Here is a 15,522-nt window from a genome sequence, read left to right on the forward strand (position 1 = left end):
GAGCTCCGAAATGCGCACCTGCTGTGTAAACCTGGGTGACTCCCCCTAAACAGATGCATTGCCCTCCCACTTCTTGTTCTCCTGGATGAGTCTTAATTCCCCAGGGAACCTTCTGACTCTTTAGCACCCCAGGATCCAGGGCTCTAATCCCATCATAAGAGGAAAATTCATCACCATCGCCTGTCAGAGGTTAGAACTCTCCAAATGAGACAGGCACAGCTGAGAACGCATCTCCCATTCTCAGCAGGAAAGCTCCTCACAGAAGGCACCGTGTTTCAGCTCTAACTCTTAGAGGGAGAAGAAAATAGACATCTAGCCTTACTTCTGACAACGGTAACTTCCCAAGTTAATATAAAGGGAGAAGCGGAGGCAGACACTTGAATCATGCATCTCAACTCCATTTTATTACAACATCAAGGAAAATAATCAGTTGCAAGAGGAATGATACTGGAGATAAAGAGATATGAAGCGCTCACAATTGCATGGTCTATGCCTTCCTACAAGGGTATAAATATCACGGGTCTCTGTACATGCATTGCGGGACTGAGGTGCACGTGGGTATTGTGCGCAAATGATTTCCCTCGAGGGTGTTGTTCTTTTAATTTCTTGACAGGATGGTTGAAGGTGGTGTCTTCTGGCAGACTAGGAAGGGGCTCTCCCGCTAGGACTGGGACCCAGCCTTTTTCTTCTGGAATTTTCTGAACTGAGACTGAATGGCCACTGCTGCGCGTTCTGTCTCTGGCGCATCCATGTCGATGTCGAACTCCTCTTGAACCTTCTTCTGCCCATCTGGAGCAAGAAAAACACAAACATAAGGCAGTCACTGAGCTGCAAGCAGGAAGACGGACAGCAGCTCTGGATCAACAAAGCCTCCGGGGCACCACATGGCACCACCCCCAGCACAAGACCTAGTTTGCAACATACAAGCCGGTGGAGTGCATCCTGAACCTTCTCAGAGCTCAGAAGAAGCATCTTCTGGCTGACTGACCTCTACCCCTGCCAGGGAGGGACGATGAAACTCAAAGACACAGTCTCCACATCGTAGATACATTCTGTGCATGATTTTCTGTTCTTATGGCCCCATTTAACATTAGGATTAACAGATACACACTACTATGTGTAAAATAGATAAACAACAAGGACCTACTGTATAGCACAGGGAACTATACTCAATATCTTGTAATAACCTGTAATGAAAAAGAATCTGAAAAAGAATATATATATATATATATATATATATGTTTAACTGAATCTCTTTGCTGTACACTTGAAACTAACACAACACTGTAAATTAACTATACTTCAATTAAAAAATTTTTTTAAATGCTAGCAATGGTGTTACTTTCCTCTGGTTTCTCATGTAGATACAATTTAAATAGGGCTACAGATATGGACCCAGTGATACAACCGCTGGAGCTAAAAAAGTCGCTGAGTTTCTGTGCACACACCCTTCTATTACCAATGAGATTTACTTATTGAATTAGGGCTTCTGTTTTTATCATTGTCACAGATGGATGACACCATTCGACCTTCACAATCAAGCTGGACTTTCACAAGTCTTACATTTTGTGCCAACAAGGTAGGCTTCGCATTTTTTTTGCTAAGGCAGAGGATTGAACTCATTCACGGTTAAGAGCATTGAAAATAGGATATAAGCCAAAGCGAAGTGATCCCCTGTGCTGATTGTCCCTTTGTGCTGTGACCTTTCCAGCTAAATGCTGAAAACAAACAAATAAATAAAACCCTCTAATCACTCCTTCGGTCTAGTGAAAGTTAATCATTAGAATCATTAAAGACATTATTTATTTTGCTTTTTTTTTTTTGGACCAGGGATTAAACCCATGACCCCTGCAGTGGAAGCGCAGAGTCTTAACCACTGGACCGCCAGGCAAGTCCCAAAGGCATTATTTTTTAATACAGACACAAGGACCCACCCCAGACTCAGGGCTGCCTCTTTGTATGGCCACAGCGGAAGAGCTCCTGAGAACAAGACCAAGTTAGATAAATCAGCGTCCCTGGAGGTAGGGCCAGACAGCCCTACTTTTTTAAAAAGCCTCTCAGGTGATTCCAAGATGCAGGCAGAGTTGAGATCCAGCTACCTGGCTTCAGATGAAGTAACAAATAAGGTCCTGAGGTTAATTCCAGGAAGAACTGGGGGGAGAACCCACCTCTTGGCACCTGGACGGAGAGCAACCCTGCCACCCTGGGCTCACACCTGGAGCAGAGGGGCCGGACAGTGTGAAGAGCACATCTAGCTTGGGGATGGGAAAAGCGGGGGCATTTGTGGCAGGAGAGGAAGCCCAGCCAGGGAGCAGGGACAAGGCTCTATTCCTTGACTTTGTCACCAGGCAGCCTGAGTTCATCACTTAACCTAAATGTGGTCCATCTCTTCAATGCCTGTCTTAGTGCCCTTGGATGATAGTATTCAGGCAGCGCCCCCAGCACAGAGGGTAGAGGACACTGGGAATATGTGAGAGACAGGTTCCTTCTCTCCTGTTTACTCTGTCCTGTTCTCTCTCACACAATCTTTCTCTCTCTCTCTCTCTCTCTCTCTCTCTCATAAATAGCTAGCTAGATAGCTAGGTAGTTAGAAAAGATAGATAGATGATAGATAGGTAGATAGATATAGATAGATAGATAGATGGATAGATGGATAGATGATAGATAGAATGATAGAATAAGTAGATAGATGATAGAGAGAGAGAGAGATGCATCTGGTTGTGTGACATTTCCTTTGTAGACCCTTGAGCAGGCCCCTCTCAATTTTCCCAGAGACTAAGCAGGTTCTGCCCGGAGCCCTCCAATCCCACCTCCATCTGGGAGGAGAGGATGCTGGCTTTGTAAGCCTTGCCGGGACTGATTGGTCCATGATCTAAATCAGCAGAATTGTTTTCCTCTATCCCAGATTGACTGCCGAGGCCCCTAAATGCAGAGATTTTGAGTGCACGGATGTCCAGGGACTATTTGGGGCGATCTTCTTTAACCCATGAGAACCCAAATATGGAGAATAGTGGGATCGTCTCTTACTGCATCGGGTAACCATCCACATTTTAATCCACACTGCAGGACCCTTTCTTCAGAGACCCTCTAAGGGGCAGGACCATTAAGAGGGATAGGAGTTTCCTGAACCTCAAGTTCATCCTTTAAAAATGTTTCACTAATGTTATCACATGAGCCCGGGGCTAAAGTGCAAATATCTAGCAAACTTGAAATGTGATGGCTCCAGCTCACCTGCCCACAGCAGGGAGGAGAAGCAACAGCTTCTGTACCAAGATTGTCATAAATGGTTTGCAGACCCAAGTCCCTGTCCTCCCAGAGGAACCCTTGCATCTACTGTACCGTGATTGCAAAGGGGGAAAATGAGCTCTGACTCAACAGAAGATGGGAGATTTCTTTTTCAGATTTAAAATGTTGCTGCAGCCTGAAGCTTTTGAATAGCCTAGTTTATCTTTTCCCTTTTATGATAATGGAAGAAAACAGCAATATTATTTTTTGACACATGATGAATGAAGATGAAGAAAATTACATCTATTTAGGGAATGTATAATGAGACAGTAAGGGCGGGTCATAAAAATGAATTCCACATTTATATCTTCACCTAATATCTTCAGCCAAAAGTGGTTTATTGATTTCTCCCTCGTTTGAAAAGTATTCCAGTGTTTAGAAAAGAAACCACTAATCTTTCAGGAATCATTACTCTCTCTTTACTTTGTAGAGTCAAGCATTTCTTGGGGAAGGTCAGCCATGGTTACTCCTTCTGCCGAGCCGTCCAGGGATGTGCAAAGCAGGAGGGGGACCCAGTCTGTGATGGATAGGGGACAGCTAATTAGAATCGGTGGCACAGTGTTCAATGCAAATGATGTGAGGGCCTGGAGATGGGTCCATGTGGTCCTGGGAGCTAGAAAAGCAGAGCTCTGAGCACCCCAGACTCTGCAGGAGGGAAGGGATGATGGAGGAGAGCATCTGAGGGACCACTGCCAGTGCCCAGAGCCCCTGGCCCTGCAGAAATCTCAGTCATCAAGCTGCCTGCCAAGGCTCCCCTCCCATGTCTTGGGTGATGGTGACCACGGAGGGTGCAGGGTGGCCATACGAAAGCCTCCCTTCCCCGTCACTCCAGGGCAGAGGAGAGATGCCTACCACCAGCAGCAACTGAAACCCAAAGGTAGGACCTCAGCCATGCCCGCTGGGGACAGGAAGGGCCCCAGGAGGGTGTGCTCCCTCCAGGGCCCACCCCATCCCCTCCCCCCCGCATTGTGGCTCTTCTTGGGGTGATCACTATCTTATTCTACTTCCTGCGCTCCTCCCTGGTTTGTGGTCCATCGTCCCACTACAGCGTGAGCTCCGTAAGGGCGGGGACATCACCTGCCTTGTTCCAGTGGCTCCGCCAGGGCTTGGCACATAGTAGGTGTCCCATGAGTAACCGATGATTGCAAGTGAGTCCATTAATCAATAAGCCAGGCGGCTGTCCGGTGCAGGCCTTTCCTGGAGGACCTCACCAAGTCACTCACCCTGGGTGGGAACCGTTTCACTTCCACGTGGCAGGGGGTCCTCAGCCCCTCTTCCACCACCCGGCCTCTCGAGGAGGAGGCTGGAAGGTGCCATGGCAAAACCTCCGTGGGGCATTGACCTCAGGTGACATGGGGAAGAAGAGGCGAGGTCTCTCTCTCGGATGGAAAACGTGGCCACGTGGAATGACGTCAGGAAGCGTTGTCTAAAGGGTTACAGGGAATGGTCAGGGCCCTGGTGGGAGAAGGGGGGCCCAGGCGTGCAGAGGTGGGCATCTTCCGATACTCCTGCTGATGGTGGATTCTCATGCCAGGGAGCTCCGGGTGGGCTAAGCCCCTCCGTGCCCAGAGCAGTGCCTGCCACCAGCACCATGTCAGAGAGTAAACAAAAGGCAGGCCTCACGTCCGGCAGACACAGCTCTCCAGCCTCCTGGCGGATGGAGCTGACGCCTTCCCAGCCCTCGGACCCTCCCGCCCCGGATGAGGCCGCTGGCGGAAGCAGGGGTGCGGGTCAAGGCGAGGAGGATCGGGGGTGTCTCTGGCTGCTCTGTGGCTCTCAGGAAGCTTCCTCGCTTCTCTGAGTCTCAGTTTGCTCATCTCAAAAATGGAGAAGTAAAAATAGTTTTTTAAAAGCCTGCTCCGGGTGTTCCCTGGCGGCCTAGTGGTTAGGATTCTGGGCTTTCACTGCTATGGCCCAGGTTCAGTCCCTGGTCTGGGAACTGAGCTCCCACAAGCTATATAGCATGGCCAAAAAAATTTAAAAAAAAATTTTTTTTAAAGCCTGTTCCACCTAGTTACCAGTGTCATGTGCAAATCAAGGCCATGGTGTAAATTGCACGCAGGCCCAGTTGTGACAGGCAGGACTTGCTACGTCAGAGAAGGATGTGGGCAGTCACGTGGTTCTCCAGCCCGGCCAGGGCCCTGCATCCGCTCAGTGGTGAGACTTATGGATGCTTGGGCCCCAGCGCGAAGGGGAAGGGATGCTTTCCAGCAGGGCCGGCCATGCAACCGCCAAACACAGCCGGGCAGGGGCGTCAAGGCATCAGGCCCCTCAGGTGGCCTGTGGCATTTGCTGGGCTTGTGCTGGGATGGTCCCCGCTCAGCAACACAGAGCACAGAGACTTCTCCACCTAAAGAGGACTCCCAGGTCCTGTGAATAGACACCTGGGAGAGCGCAGAAGAAGGGTGGTGCTGCGGGAGGCCCTGAGGGCACTGGGCTCTGCACAGCTTCTCCATCAGAAGGGACAGTAGATCTGGGTGAGCTGTGCAGGGGGCCTGAGCCGTCTTCACTTCCAGATCTCCCTGCGGCCACCCCACTTGTCCTCTGCTGCCGCTCACATCTGCGCTGTGTGGGCTGCACCTGACGTTTTTATTCAGGGTCCCGATGCCTGACATGGACCGAACACATCCCACTCGGTTCCTGGTGGTGGCTTTTGAGCCTGAGCAGGCAGTATTTCACCAGAGCACCTTGTAAACTGCCGGGGACTGAACAGTCCTTCTCACCTGTATCTGTCTGGGGTCCTGGAATTTGATCATTTCTGTGTGTCCCTCCACGAAAGGAGTTCTAAAGCTTACCAGGAGAATGGTCAAGAGATTATTTATTCCAATCCGCTGGTGTGATACAAAAAGATAGCAATTGCCAACTGCCCTGGAGAATGAGAGGAAAACCCACTTCCTGACCGTAGAGCTCAGGAGGCATGAGCAGGACTCCAACTGCCATGTTCCGTGGACCAGGGCCCCCCACAGACCTTCAGACTTCACCCAAACACTGCCAGGCCCATTGCCTGGAGCATCTGGTCTCAGAGACATGAAGCAGTCCGAGGAGGTGAGGATTAAAACCTATCAGGCGGGACAGCTGACTGTTTCCACCACACTATCTGTCTACCTATCCGTTATCCAGCTCTCCGTGTCCCCATCCATCTTCTCTCTCAGAACAAAAGGCACAGCTGCAAAACCGTCCCAAGCAATTAGACTTTCCTCCCTGGGCAGACACTTCATCAAACAACCAAGGCACAGCACAGAGCACTGCCGATGGCCCCAGCCTGATGAAGAAATGATGCTCCCTGGGGCTTGGGATGTCTCAGGATTCAGTGTTGCCATGACCTCCCCACCAGGAAAAAACCCAATCCTATTCAGATTTATACTTTGCACGGCTCTAGGTATTCCTTACACCATTTTCCTGAAATATTGCCTTTTCCTTGCAGTAACTGAGACAGGGAATGGCCCTGCTGTTTTTCATTTTATTGTATCGTAAGAGAAACGTTGAGGTAGCCCTTCTTAAAGATGTCGTTATGTTAAGAACCAGTCTTCCCTGAGCATTAAATGGATCTTCCTTCCTAGACGTAAGTGGATATTCTTTTACAGATCATTTGATGGCAAATGGAAAATCGAGAATCATAAATATAAAAGGAAGGAACTGCTACCGGGTAAAGACAATCCCAAATGGATATGACAAGTCTATGATATTGTCATGAAAATCCATCCAATGGGAGAACGGTTTGATAGACTAAAAGCCCCTTTGCATGATAAACACAGATTGTGAACTGATAAACACAGATCAGCCCTACAGCCCATCAAAATTTCTTACTGAGCAGCTGTATTAACCAGTAGGGCTGCCGTTATGAAATGCCACAGACTAGGTGCCTTAAACAACAGACTTTTTTTTTTGTTTTTACAGTTCTGGAGCCTGGAAGCCCGAGACCAAGGTGTCAGATGCTGTGGTTTCTCCTGAGGCCTCCCTCCCTGGCTTGTAGACGACTGCCTTCTTGCCGTGTTCTCACATGGTCTGGGGTCTCTTCCTCTTCTTATAAGGACACCAGTCAGATTGGATTAGGACCCACCCTGATGACCTCATTTTAACTGAATCACCTCTTCAAAGGCACTATATCCAAATACAGTCACATTCTGAGGGACAATGGCAGTTGGGGGGGGCGGTCAGGGCTTCAGCATAGGAATTTGGGGGAGACACAATTCAGACCTAATCTAACTTTGGGGCTCTCTAGGTTTTAAAATAACTTTGCATTCTGTGCCTTGTCTGGCTTCTGCAAACGTTTATGAGAGCTGCAGGGGATATCCACCGTCCCCATTTTACAAAGGTTCAGAGACCATAAGGTGCCTCACCCAAGAGCACCCCGTGAGCGCTGGCCATGGGCTGATTCAGGATCCAGGTCTTGTTTTTATTCCCCAGTATGTTGTTACTTTCAGGGCCTTAGACAGAGGCCAAGATGACAGCCTTCTGTATGGACCAGTTAATGTTGCTTAGGGGGAAAAAAGAAATCTTAAATAGCCCAAGTCTAAACACATGGTACCATCTACCAGTTTGGAAAATCTGCCTGTTTACTAGGTGGTCCAGGAGAATTTAAACCAAATTCTGTCGTTCGGCAAATGACCTGGAAGGCCTCGTACGGGCCCATCACTGTTCTAGGGGCTGTGAGAAAACAGAGAACAAGCACCAAACCCTGCTCTCCTGGGAAAAGAGAAAATAAAAAGGTAAATTCACGGATAAGTATTAGAATTTCAGAAATTTCAAAAACAAAGCAGAGTGCTGAGTGGGAGAGCAAAGGTGCATGCTTTAAGGTGGCCAGGTAAGGTCTCTGGGAAGGGGACAGAGTGGAGGGAGGAGGCCCGAACCCAAAGCGAAACTCACACCCACCTGCCCAGATTGGGAGGGGGGACAGGGGCCCTTCACCAATGAGAAAACACTTTTTGAAAAATTATTCTTCACTTGTTGAAAAAGTATTCTTCACCCATGCAGTTACCATCAAGGTGGCAGACTTCAAATAATTAGCATAAATGCTTTAGAAATTAACAGACATGTAGCCATCCAGGGTATAACAGAGCTATTCATGGATCCCGCAACAGCTCAGGATATGATTTTAAAAGTTGGAAATTCAGCATCATTCCAAAATGTATCATATTAACCACCATGCTTGATCAAAGGAACTCTCATTTGAGACAGTTGTAAACAACTCATATTTGTTTACAATGATGCAAAGTCATTGCCTAAAGATACTGGCAGTAATTCGTGAACACAGGGGCTTGTGCGCACACACACACACACACACACACACACACACAGGTAAAGGCTTTCGTTTACACATTTATAACCCTCCATATTTTAGGATTTATTTTCTAGAAACATATTACCTCCTAAGGCCTAATCATGTAGATCAGAAATTTGCACATAAGCAGTAAATTGGGATATAATTGTCCTGAGTAGGAGTTTGCCTTGATTAGGAGGCAAAGCATAGAGCGTACTATAAAAGGACCTAAATTTTAGCACGCCATCAAGAAATAACAGTCATTTAACTTAAGTATGCCCTGCAAATGGGGTATTTTAATGCCAAATTTCTTAGAATGTCCTACCTTCTTTCAACGTATAATGTTAACTTGGAAAGAATTAACACCTGTCAGTTGGGTTGCCCTTGATACATAGAAGCTAACTGACATTGTGCTTGGGCTCCTGGGGACTCTGAGAGCTGCCCACTGACCCCCCCGCCCCCGGACCAGGGCTGCCACCGAGTGGCCCAAGCACAGCCAGCGTGGCTTCCTTCGTAAGGATCCAAACTCAGCCCTCCAGGCAGGAAAAGCAAAGGGGCAAACAAGAAAAGCAAGAATTGGAATGTTTATCCCTTAAGCCTCAAATTGGATCAAAATACATCCAGAGAACAAGGTAGCTAGTGTTAGGGAAAAGGTCAATTCCTCCTGAGAAAAAAATAATAATAAAAATAAATTGGTATACCTAGTTCATCACGATGTTGGCACAGAGCAGCCATTTCATGAAACGCCAATAAAAACAAAGACAACACATTCTTTAAAAGGCTGGAAATGACCAGGAAGGAAGAGGCCACCGCATCCTCAGCCAGTTGTTCCTGAGTTAAAACAGTGCCTCCCTTGCTGGGCGGGAGCGTGGAATCCTAGCAAGCCAGCTCCGAGCTCCCGGCTCCGGGCGATTTCTCGCTCCTGCCCGCTGGCTCAGGATTTATTGAATGGAGGCTGCTAGTGCGGAGAATTGCAATTTTCCAGCTCTCTGCTAAGCGGCAGAGATTAATGAGCAGGGTCAGGCATTAGCGGCGGCAGGCAAGGGGGTGGCTTTCCGCATCTGCCGTGTTCTCTCTCGCATCCAATGAAAACACATTTCCCATTTCTCCTAACTTTGCATTTACCAAGTTAGTGCACTTTTGGTACTTAACAGCTTTTTCCAAGAGAGAGAAATCCTCTTTTGTCCTAAAATAGAGGCATTCTGAAACCCACAGCCTCCACTGTTCACGTCGGGCTTTGGTAATGTAAAGCCTCTCTCTCTCATAATCCCATTCCTCTGGCCCCTACCTGGATGCACCTTGCTCAGATGACTACCCAGCTGTGGCATTTAGGTAATCAAATAAGTGCACATCTGTGGGAATCAATGGAAAAGAATAAGCACTGGTGAGATCAAAAATTTCCCCAAACTCATTAAGTCTAGGAAGAGAACCAAAAAAAGATATAAATATCATTGAAAAAAGTTTTTCTATTGGGAAGGCAAAATCGGTTTCCTAGTTGTATTAGTCTGCTAGGGCTGCCTTAACAAACCACCACAAACTGTGCAGCTTACACAGCAGACATTTATTGGCTCCTAGTCCTGGAGGTTGGAAGTCCAAGGTCAAGGTGTGAGCAGGCTTGGTTCCTCTGAGGCCTCTCTCCCTGGCATGTAGACGGCCGTCTTCTCACTGTGTCTTCACACACTCTTCCCTCTATGTGTACCTGTGTCCTGATTTCTACTTATAAGGACACCAGGCATCTTGGATTAAGGCCCACCCTAATGACCTCATTTTACCTTCATTACCTCTTTAAAGGCCATATTTCTAAATACAGTCACATTCTGAAGCACTAGGGGTTAGGGTTTCAACAGATGAATTTTAGGACATATAATTCAGCCCATGACACTAGCCAAAATGCCTACATCTTCTAGGAAAAAAATAAAGGCCGAAGAGGTATGATAAGAAACAGCTTCGCTAGAGAAGCCTCAAATTCAAGTTCCAACTGACTGAGTGTGGTCAGATTTGCCTTTCTGAGGTTCACATCCTCCCCTGTGTTTGCAATGGGGGTGATAATGAATCGAGGCTTGTTTCTGTCTCAAGACATTTACAAGAGAGTGTGCACTGGCTGCTTTGTAATGCGTAAAGAACAATGACAAAGGCAGGGTTATCTCCTGGTGGTAACAGATGGGGGCCTACAGGCTGGGTCGCCCAGTACCCTCTCTTTCCACCTTCTCCCTCCACCACAGGTGTCCTGGGAGCAGAATTCTGCTGCCCAGGTGAAGGGCCAGCCCAACAGGTGCAGCGTGGCAGGATCTGAGAAGGCAGAAGTGAACCCAGCGGAGGCAACCAAACATAGGAAGAGCCCCCGTCCGGCAGAGGCATCCACAGGGTTTCGCCAGGGCAGTCGGCAGACATCAAGCATCCTGTGCCCTGTGCCAAGGGCCGGGCAGCAGCAACAGCAGCGGGGCTTCTGCTGGAAGAACTTGCTGTGTGGTTGAGTGTTTCCATATGCATTGTTCCTGGCTGTGTACAGCCAGGGCTGGGTTCTCTGCCTCCCAGAAATTCTGCAAGGCACCGATAACCTGTAATAAACCCCTTTCGGCTGAATCTAGCAAGAGTGGATTCTGCTGTCTGTGCCAGCATCTCCTTCCTACAGGCACACCTAGCTTACGTGGGGCTGTGGGAGGAGAGGGGAGTTGTGTAAGGAAAGGGATGACATCAGATAGCAGGCTTTCATTTTATTTGCATAGAAAATTCTTTAGTATGTGCTGGAGAATAACTTGAATGAAAGTAGGTAAATAAGAACACTGTCGGACACGAGGATAACACGTCAGGTGTTTCTTTCCTCTTCGGAGTACGTGGTGAAAATTCCTTCCCAGGAATCAGCAGCTAACTTACTTAACAGCAGACCTCTCAGAAAAGCCACAGTTTTCCCTCCTTCACACTCTGAAGACTTCAAGCTTATTAAGGATAAGGGGAATATGGAGAACTTACGAGTCATCTAACACCTTAGACCTGCCCTCCATGCAAGCCAGCCAGGTATGTAAGTGCTCGAGAAACTCCACTAGTAGAAATGTGTTGTGGCCGAGTTGATTTCTTGCCTCTATTGACCCCCTTTTTCTTAGTTATAAAACCCCTGATTTGGTGCTGGGCACATGGTTACCCAGAATAAGCTTTTTATCCTCCTTACTGTTGGGTGACCTAGGTTCTGATCAGTGCAATGTGGGTAGAAAGAAAGAGATCTCATTAAAAGAAAGCTAACCCTTTGCCCTTTTTACTTATTCCTATCTGCTTCCTACTAGCTGGAATGCAGATGAAATGGCTGGTGCTCGGGCAACTATTTTGGACCATAAGCCTTATGCTAAGGATGGCAAAACAGTAATACAGATGCTTGCTGTTCCTTGAAATTATCCTGACTGCCCTCAACTACCTACCTCTAGACTCCTTTTGTATGAGAGAGGAATAAACGTTTTTGTTTAAGCCATTGTTATTTTAGGGTTTCAGCTTCTTATAGATAAACCTCATCTACTTACACATATGTCATTATAAGGGTATAGTTCATTTAAAAGCATTTTGTTTCAAGCTGATAACAAATTCAAATACACATCCCTGTGCATAGTATGGCTTCATTGTCTTCACCTAACTACATGTTCTTCTGATATATACATCTGTCCAATTTATGATACAGCTGGCCATTTCTTTATAGCACTTAATACTTTAAAAACCTCAGGAGTTTTTTTACAGAAATATTGCCTGCATATCCAGTAACCTTTGCCAACCATCACTCTCAGGTTTTCCTGCTTCATCTCTCCTTTTCTCCTCATGGGGCATCAGCTTCTCTCACCACACCCTTCCCCTTCTAGCTTTTGAAAGTATGTAGATTTTCAAGTGCTTGAAAATTTAGGAAATGAACATGAGCTAGGTGGAGCTCCTAGGAAGGCATTTTCCCCAACCAGGTTTTGGCCCGCTCCTTGCATTCTGCTTCAGGTCCATTTTTTTCTCTTCCTTTCAGAGCTTTGAAATAATTGGAGGGTTTTCCTTTCATTTATGTTACCTGGTTTTACCATTTCAGAAGGATGGAACCTTCTCAGACTCACTTTTGCCCCAGTGTCTAAACTTCAAAATACCAGCTTTAAAGGATTAAACTCTGAAAATTTCACCAATATAGAGAATTTTCTAAAGTTCCCCAGTTTGAAATAGGAAGAAAAGTCACATGCAATCATAATCACAGGACATGTTCAAGTAGCTTCAAAGCAGCATTAATGCACCTAATTAATACTAAAAAACCTCACTTGACCCCATTGAATTTCTAACTCCCCTCACTCCATCATTCTAGATTTGATTTAAAGGGGAAAGGTAGGTATCACCTCATACAAGTCAGAATGGCTATCATCAAAAAATCCACAAACGATAAATGCTGGAGAGGGTGTGAAGAGAAGGGAACCCTTTTGCACTGTTGGTGGGAATGTAAATTGGTACAGCCACTATGGAAAACAGTATGGAGGTTCCTTAAGAAACTAAAAATAGAACTACCATATGACCCTGCAATCCCACTCCTGGGCATATACCCTGAGAAAAACACGGTCCGAAAGGATACATGCACCCCAGTGTTCATTGCAGTGCTGTAAACATTAGCCAAGACATGGAAGCAACCTAAATGTCCATCGACAGAAGAATGGATAAAGAAGATGTGGTACATATATACGATGGAATATTACTCAGCCATAAAAAAGAATGAAATAATGCCATTTGCAGCAACATGGATGGACCTAGAGATCCTCATACTGAGTGAAGTCAGACAGAGAAAAAGAAACATAGTATGATATTGCTTATATGCAAATCTAAAAAAGAAAAATTGACATAAATGAACTTATTTACAAAACAGAAACAGACTCACTGACTTAGAGAAGGAACTTATGGTTACCAGGGGGGAAGGGTGGGGAGAAGGCATAGTTAAAGGAGTTTGGGATTGACGTACACACTGCTATATTTAAAATACATAACCAACAAGGACCTACTGTATAGCACAGGGAACTCTGCTCAGTATTCTGTAATAACCTAAATGTGAAAAGAATTTGAAAAAGAATAGATACATGGGTATGTATAACTGAACCACTTTGCGGTACACCTGAAACTAACGCAACATTATTAATCAACTATACTCCAATATAAAATAAAAAGTGGAAAAAAAAGGGTGGGGGGAAGGTAGGTGCTAAGGCAGATGGAATGCATTCCAGAACTCCATGCCGGAGGAGAAAAGCTGATGAAGACAAAGGCCAGACAAGCCTTGGGGTTCTCGTGAAATTTGCCAAGCTTTGTGAATGACGTGGAAAGCAAACAGCATTGTGTGTTGGAAAATCATCACATGGACACCAGAGAGGGACCAAAGCTGTTTTCACACTCTGGGACCGGGGTTCTCTTTTCCTCCCCTTTGCTCTCTGCGGCAGGCACTGACAGATTAGAGAGGCCTTTCTCCAGCAGCGTCACAGGTGCTTCTGCATCCTTCCTGGACCCCCGCCAGCAGCTGAGCAAGGCGGTGCACTCTCTCCCCTGACACATCCCGCTGCAGCTCTTCAGCCCTGCGCCTTTAATCCAGGCGGACAGGTGTTTTCCTTGGCAGATTTTCAGGGATTACAAGATTTCTTAGACGCACAAGACCATTGGGCAGATGTGTCCATTGTGTATATAGAATTTGACTTTGGGAACAAAGCTTTGAAAGCAGGTCTGTGAGGCATAGGCAGAGCTTGGTACCTACCAGGTCCAGCTGCAGCCAGACCAATAAATACCCATTACAGCTCAACATCTTAAACCCGAGGCTGCCATCCGCATTGATTTCCCCATCTGGCGACGCACCTTGTGCTTCACAAATGTCCTAAGACAGGGAAGGGCTCTTCATCGAGGTATGAGCCTCTGTTCACAAATGTGTCTTTACATGTCAACAGAGATGTACATTCAGCTCCGGGAACTGCCGGCCCGTGGGTTTAGACTCAACACCTTCTGGTCTCTTGATCCCACAGTGTCAGTCTTCCTTCCACACCCCATTTTGTAGGTTTCAGGCAAAAACACATCACTTCTGTTTGCTTTTTTAAAGTGACACTATCTTAAGAGCCCATGACCAAGTGCTTGCTGATTTGTTGGAAAGAGCTTTTTAGACGTGAGTCATTTTAAGCTTTGGGCTTTGTTATTCTACTTACCAGGAAGATGGGTTCACATATTTGTAAAAAGAGAATAAAATCAAACACCCAAGGAAGAATAAAATGATGTGATTTCTGGGCGAGGTAGCTCAATCACACAGAGCGTCTCAGATTCGGGAGGACTAGCTCACAGTAGAGTTTGGGTTTTAGTTTTAAGCATTATTTAATAATAATGTTCTGACGAGTAATCCCAAGAAGAAATGAATAAGAAGTGCTTTCCCAGGTAAGTGGAAATGTGCTAAAGCTCCAGAGTCCTCTCTACTGGTTCAGGTGAAGAACACCTGGGAAGAATCCAGATGTGGGCTGCGCTCGGTCCCACGAGCCCTGCTTAACCAGGGCCTTATGTGATCCTGTGACAGGAAAGCAAGGCCTTGAACTTTGTACAGACAGACCATCTGACCCCTCCCCCCCATCCAGAAGTTCTTACAGACCGAAAATAAAGCAGAATATTTTTATTACAAGAACTCCAAAAAGAAAACAATTTCCAGTGTCAGGCAACATAATCAAAAAGTATTTAATTTTGAAATAAATTTTTAATAACGTAATTTTTCAAAGGACCGGCATGAAAATATTGTCCCTTGAAGCATTCTAATTATCAACGGAGGTAGTAGAAGCATTACTGTCTAGATTAAAAATGGAAGCAGTGATAAAATATCCATTTTTGGTGGCAGCAGCTCAAGGGAGCATTAAGTAGAGGCTGATGACAAGGAACATTTAGATAGAATGCTAGGGGGAGAAAAAGTCTAACATCAGTCTGTTCGAGAACAAAGCGCTCCCCAGAGCCATAGTATCTGACCTTTCACTAAA

General features: G+C 46.3%; 1 protein-coding gene across 1 annotated transcript in view; it reads right to left on the reverse strand.

The window, feature by feature from the left end:
• Window positions 1-382: 382 nt before the first annotated feature.
• PCP4 (Purkinje cell protein 4) overlaps window positions 383-15,522 on the reverse strand; it is a 55,787-nt gene continuing 40,647 nt past the window's right edge. Inside the window, exon 3 of the mRNA XM_082393839.1 lies at window positions 383-789. Within this exon, the coding sequence (XP_082249965.1) occupies window positions 662-789 (128 nt within the window). The 3' untranslated portion in view covers window positions 383-661. The remainder of the gene's footprint in view (window positions 790-15,522) is intronic.

Source organism: Balaenoptera borealis, assembly GCF_965194805.1.
Source record: "Balaenoptera borealis genome assembly, chromosome: 5".
NCBI classification, from domain to species: Eukaryota; Metazoa; Chordata; class Mammalia; order Artiodactyla; family Balaenopteridae; genus Balaenoptera; species Balaenoptera borealis.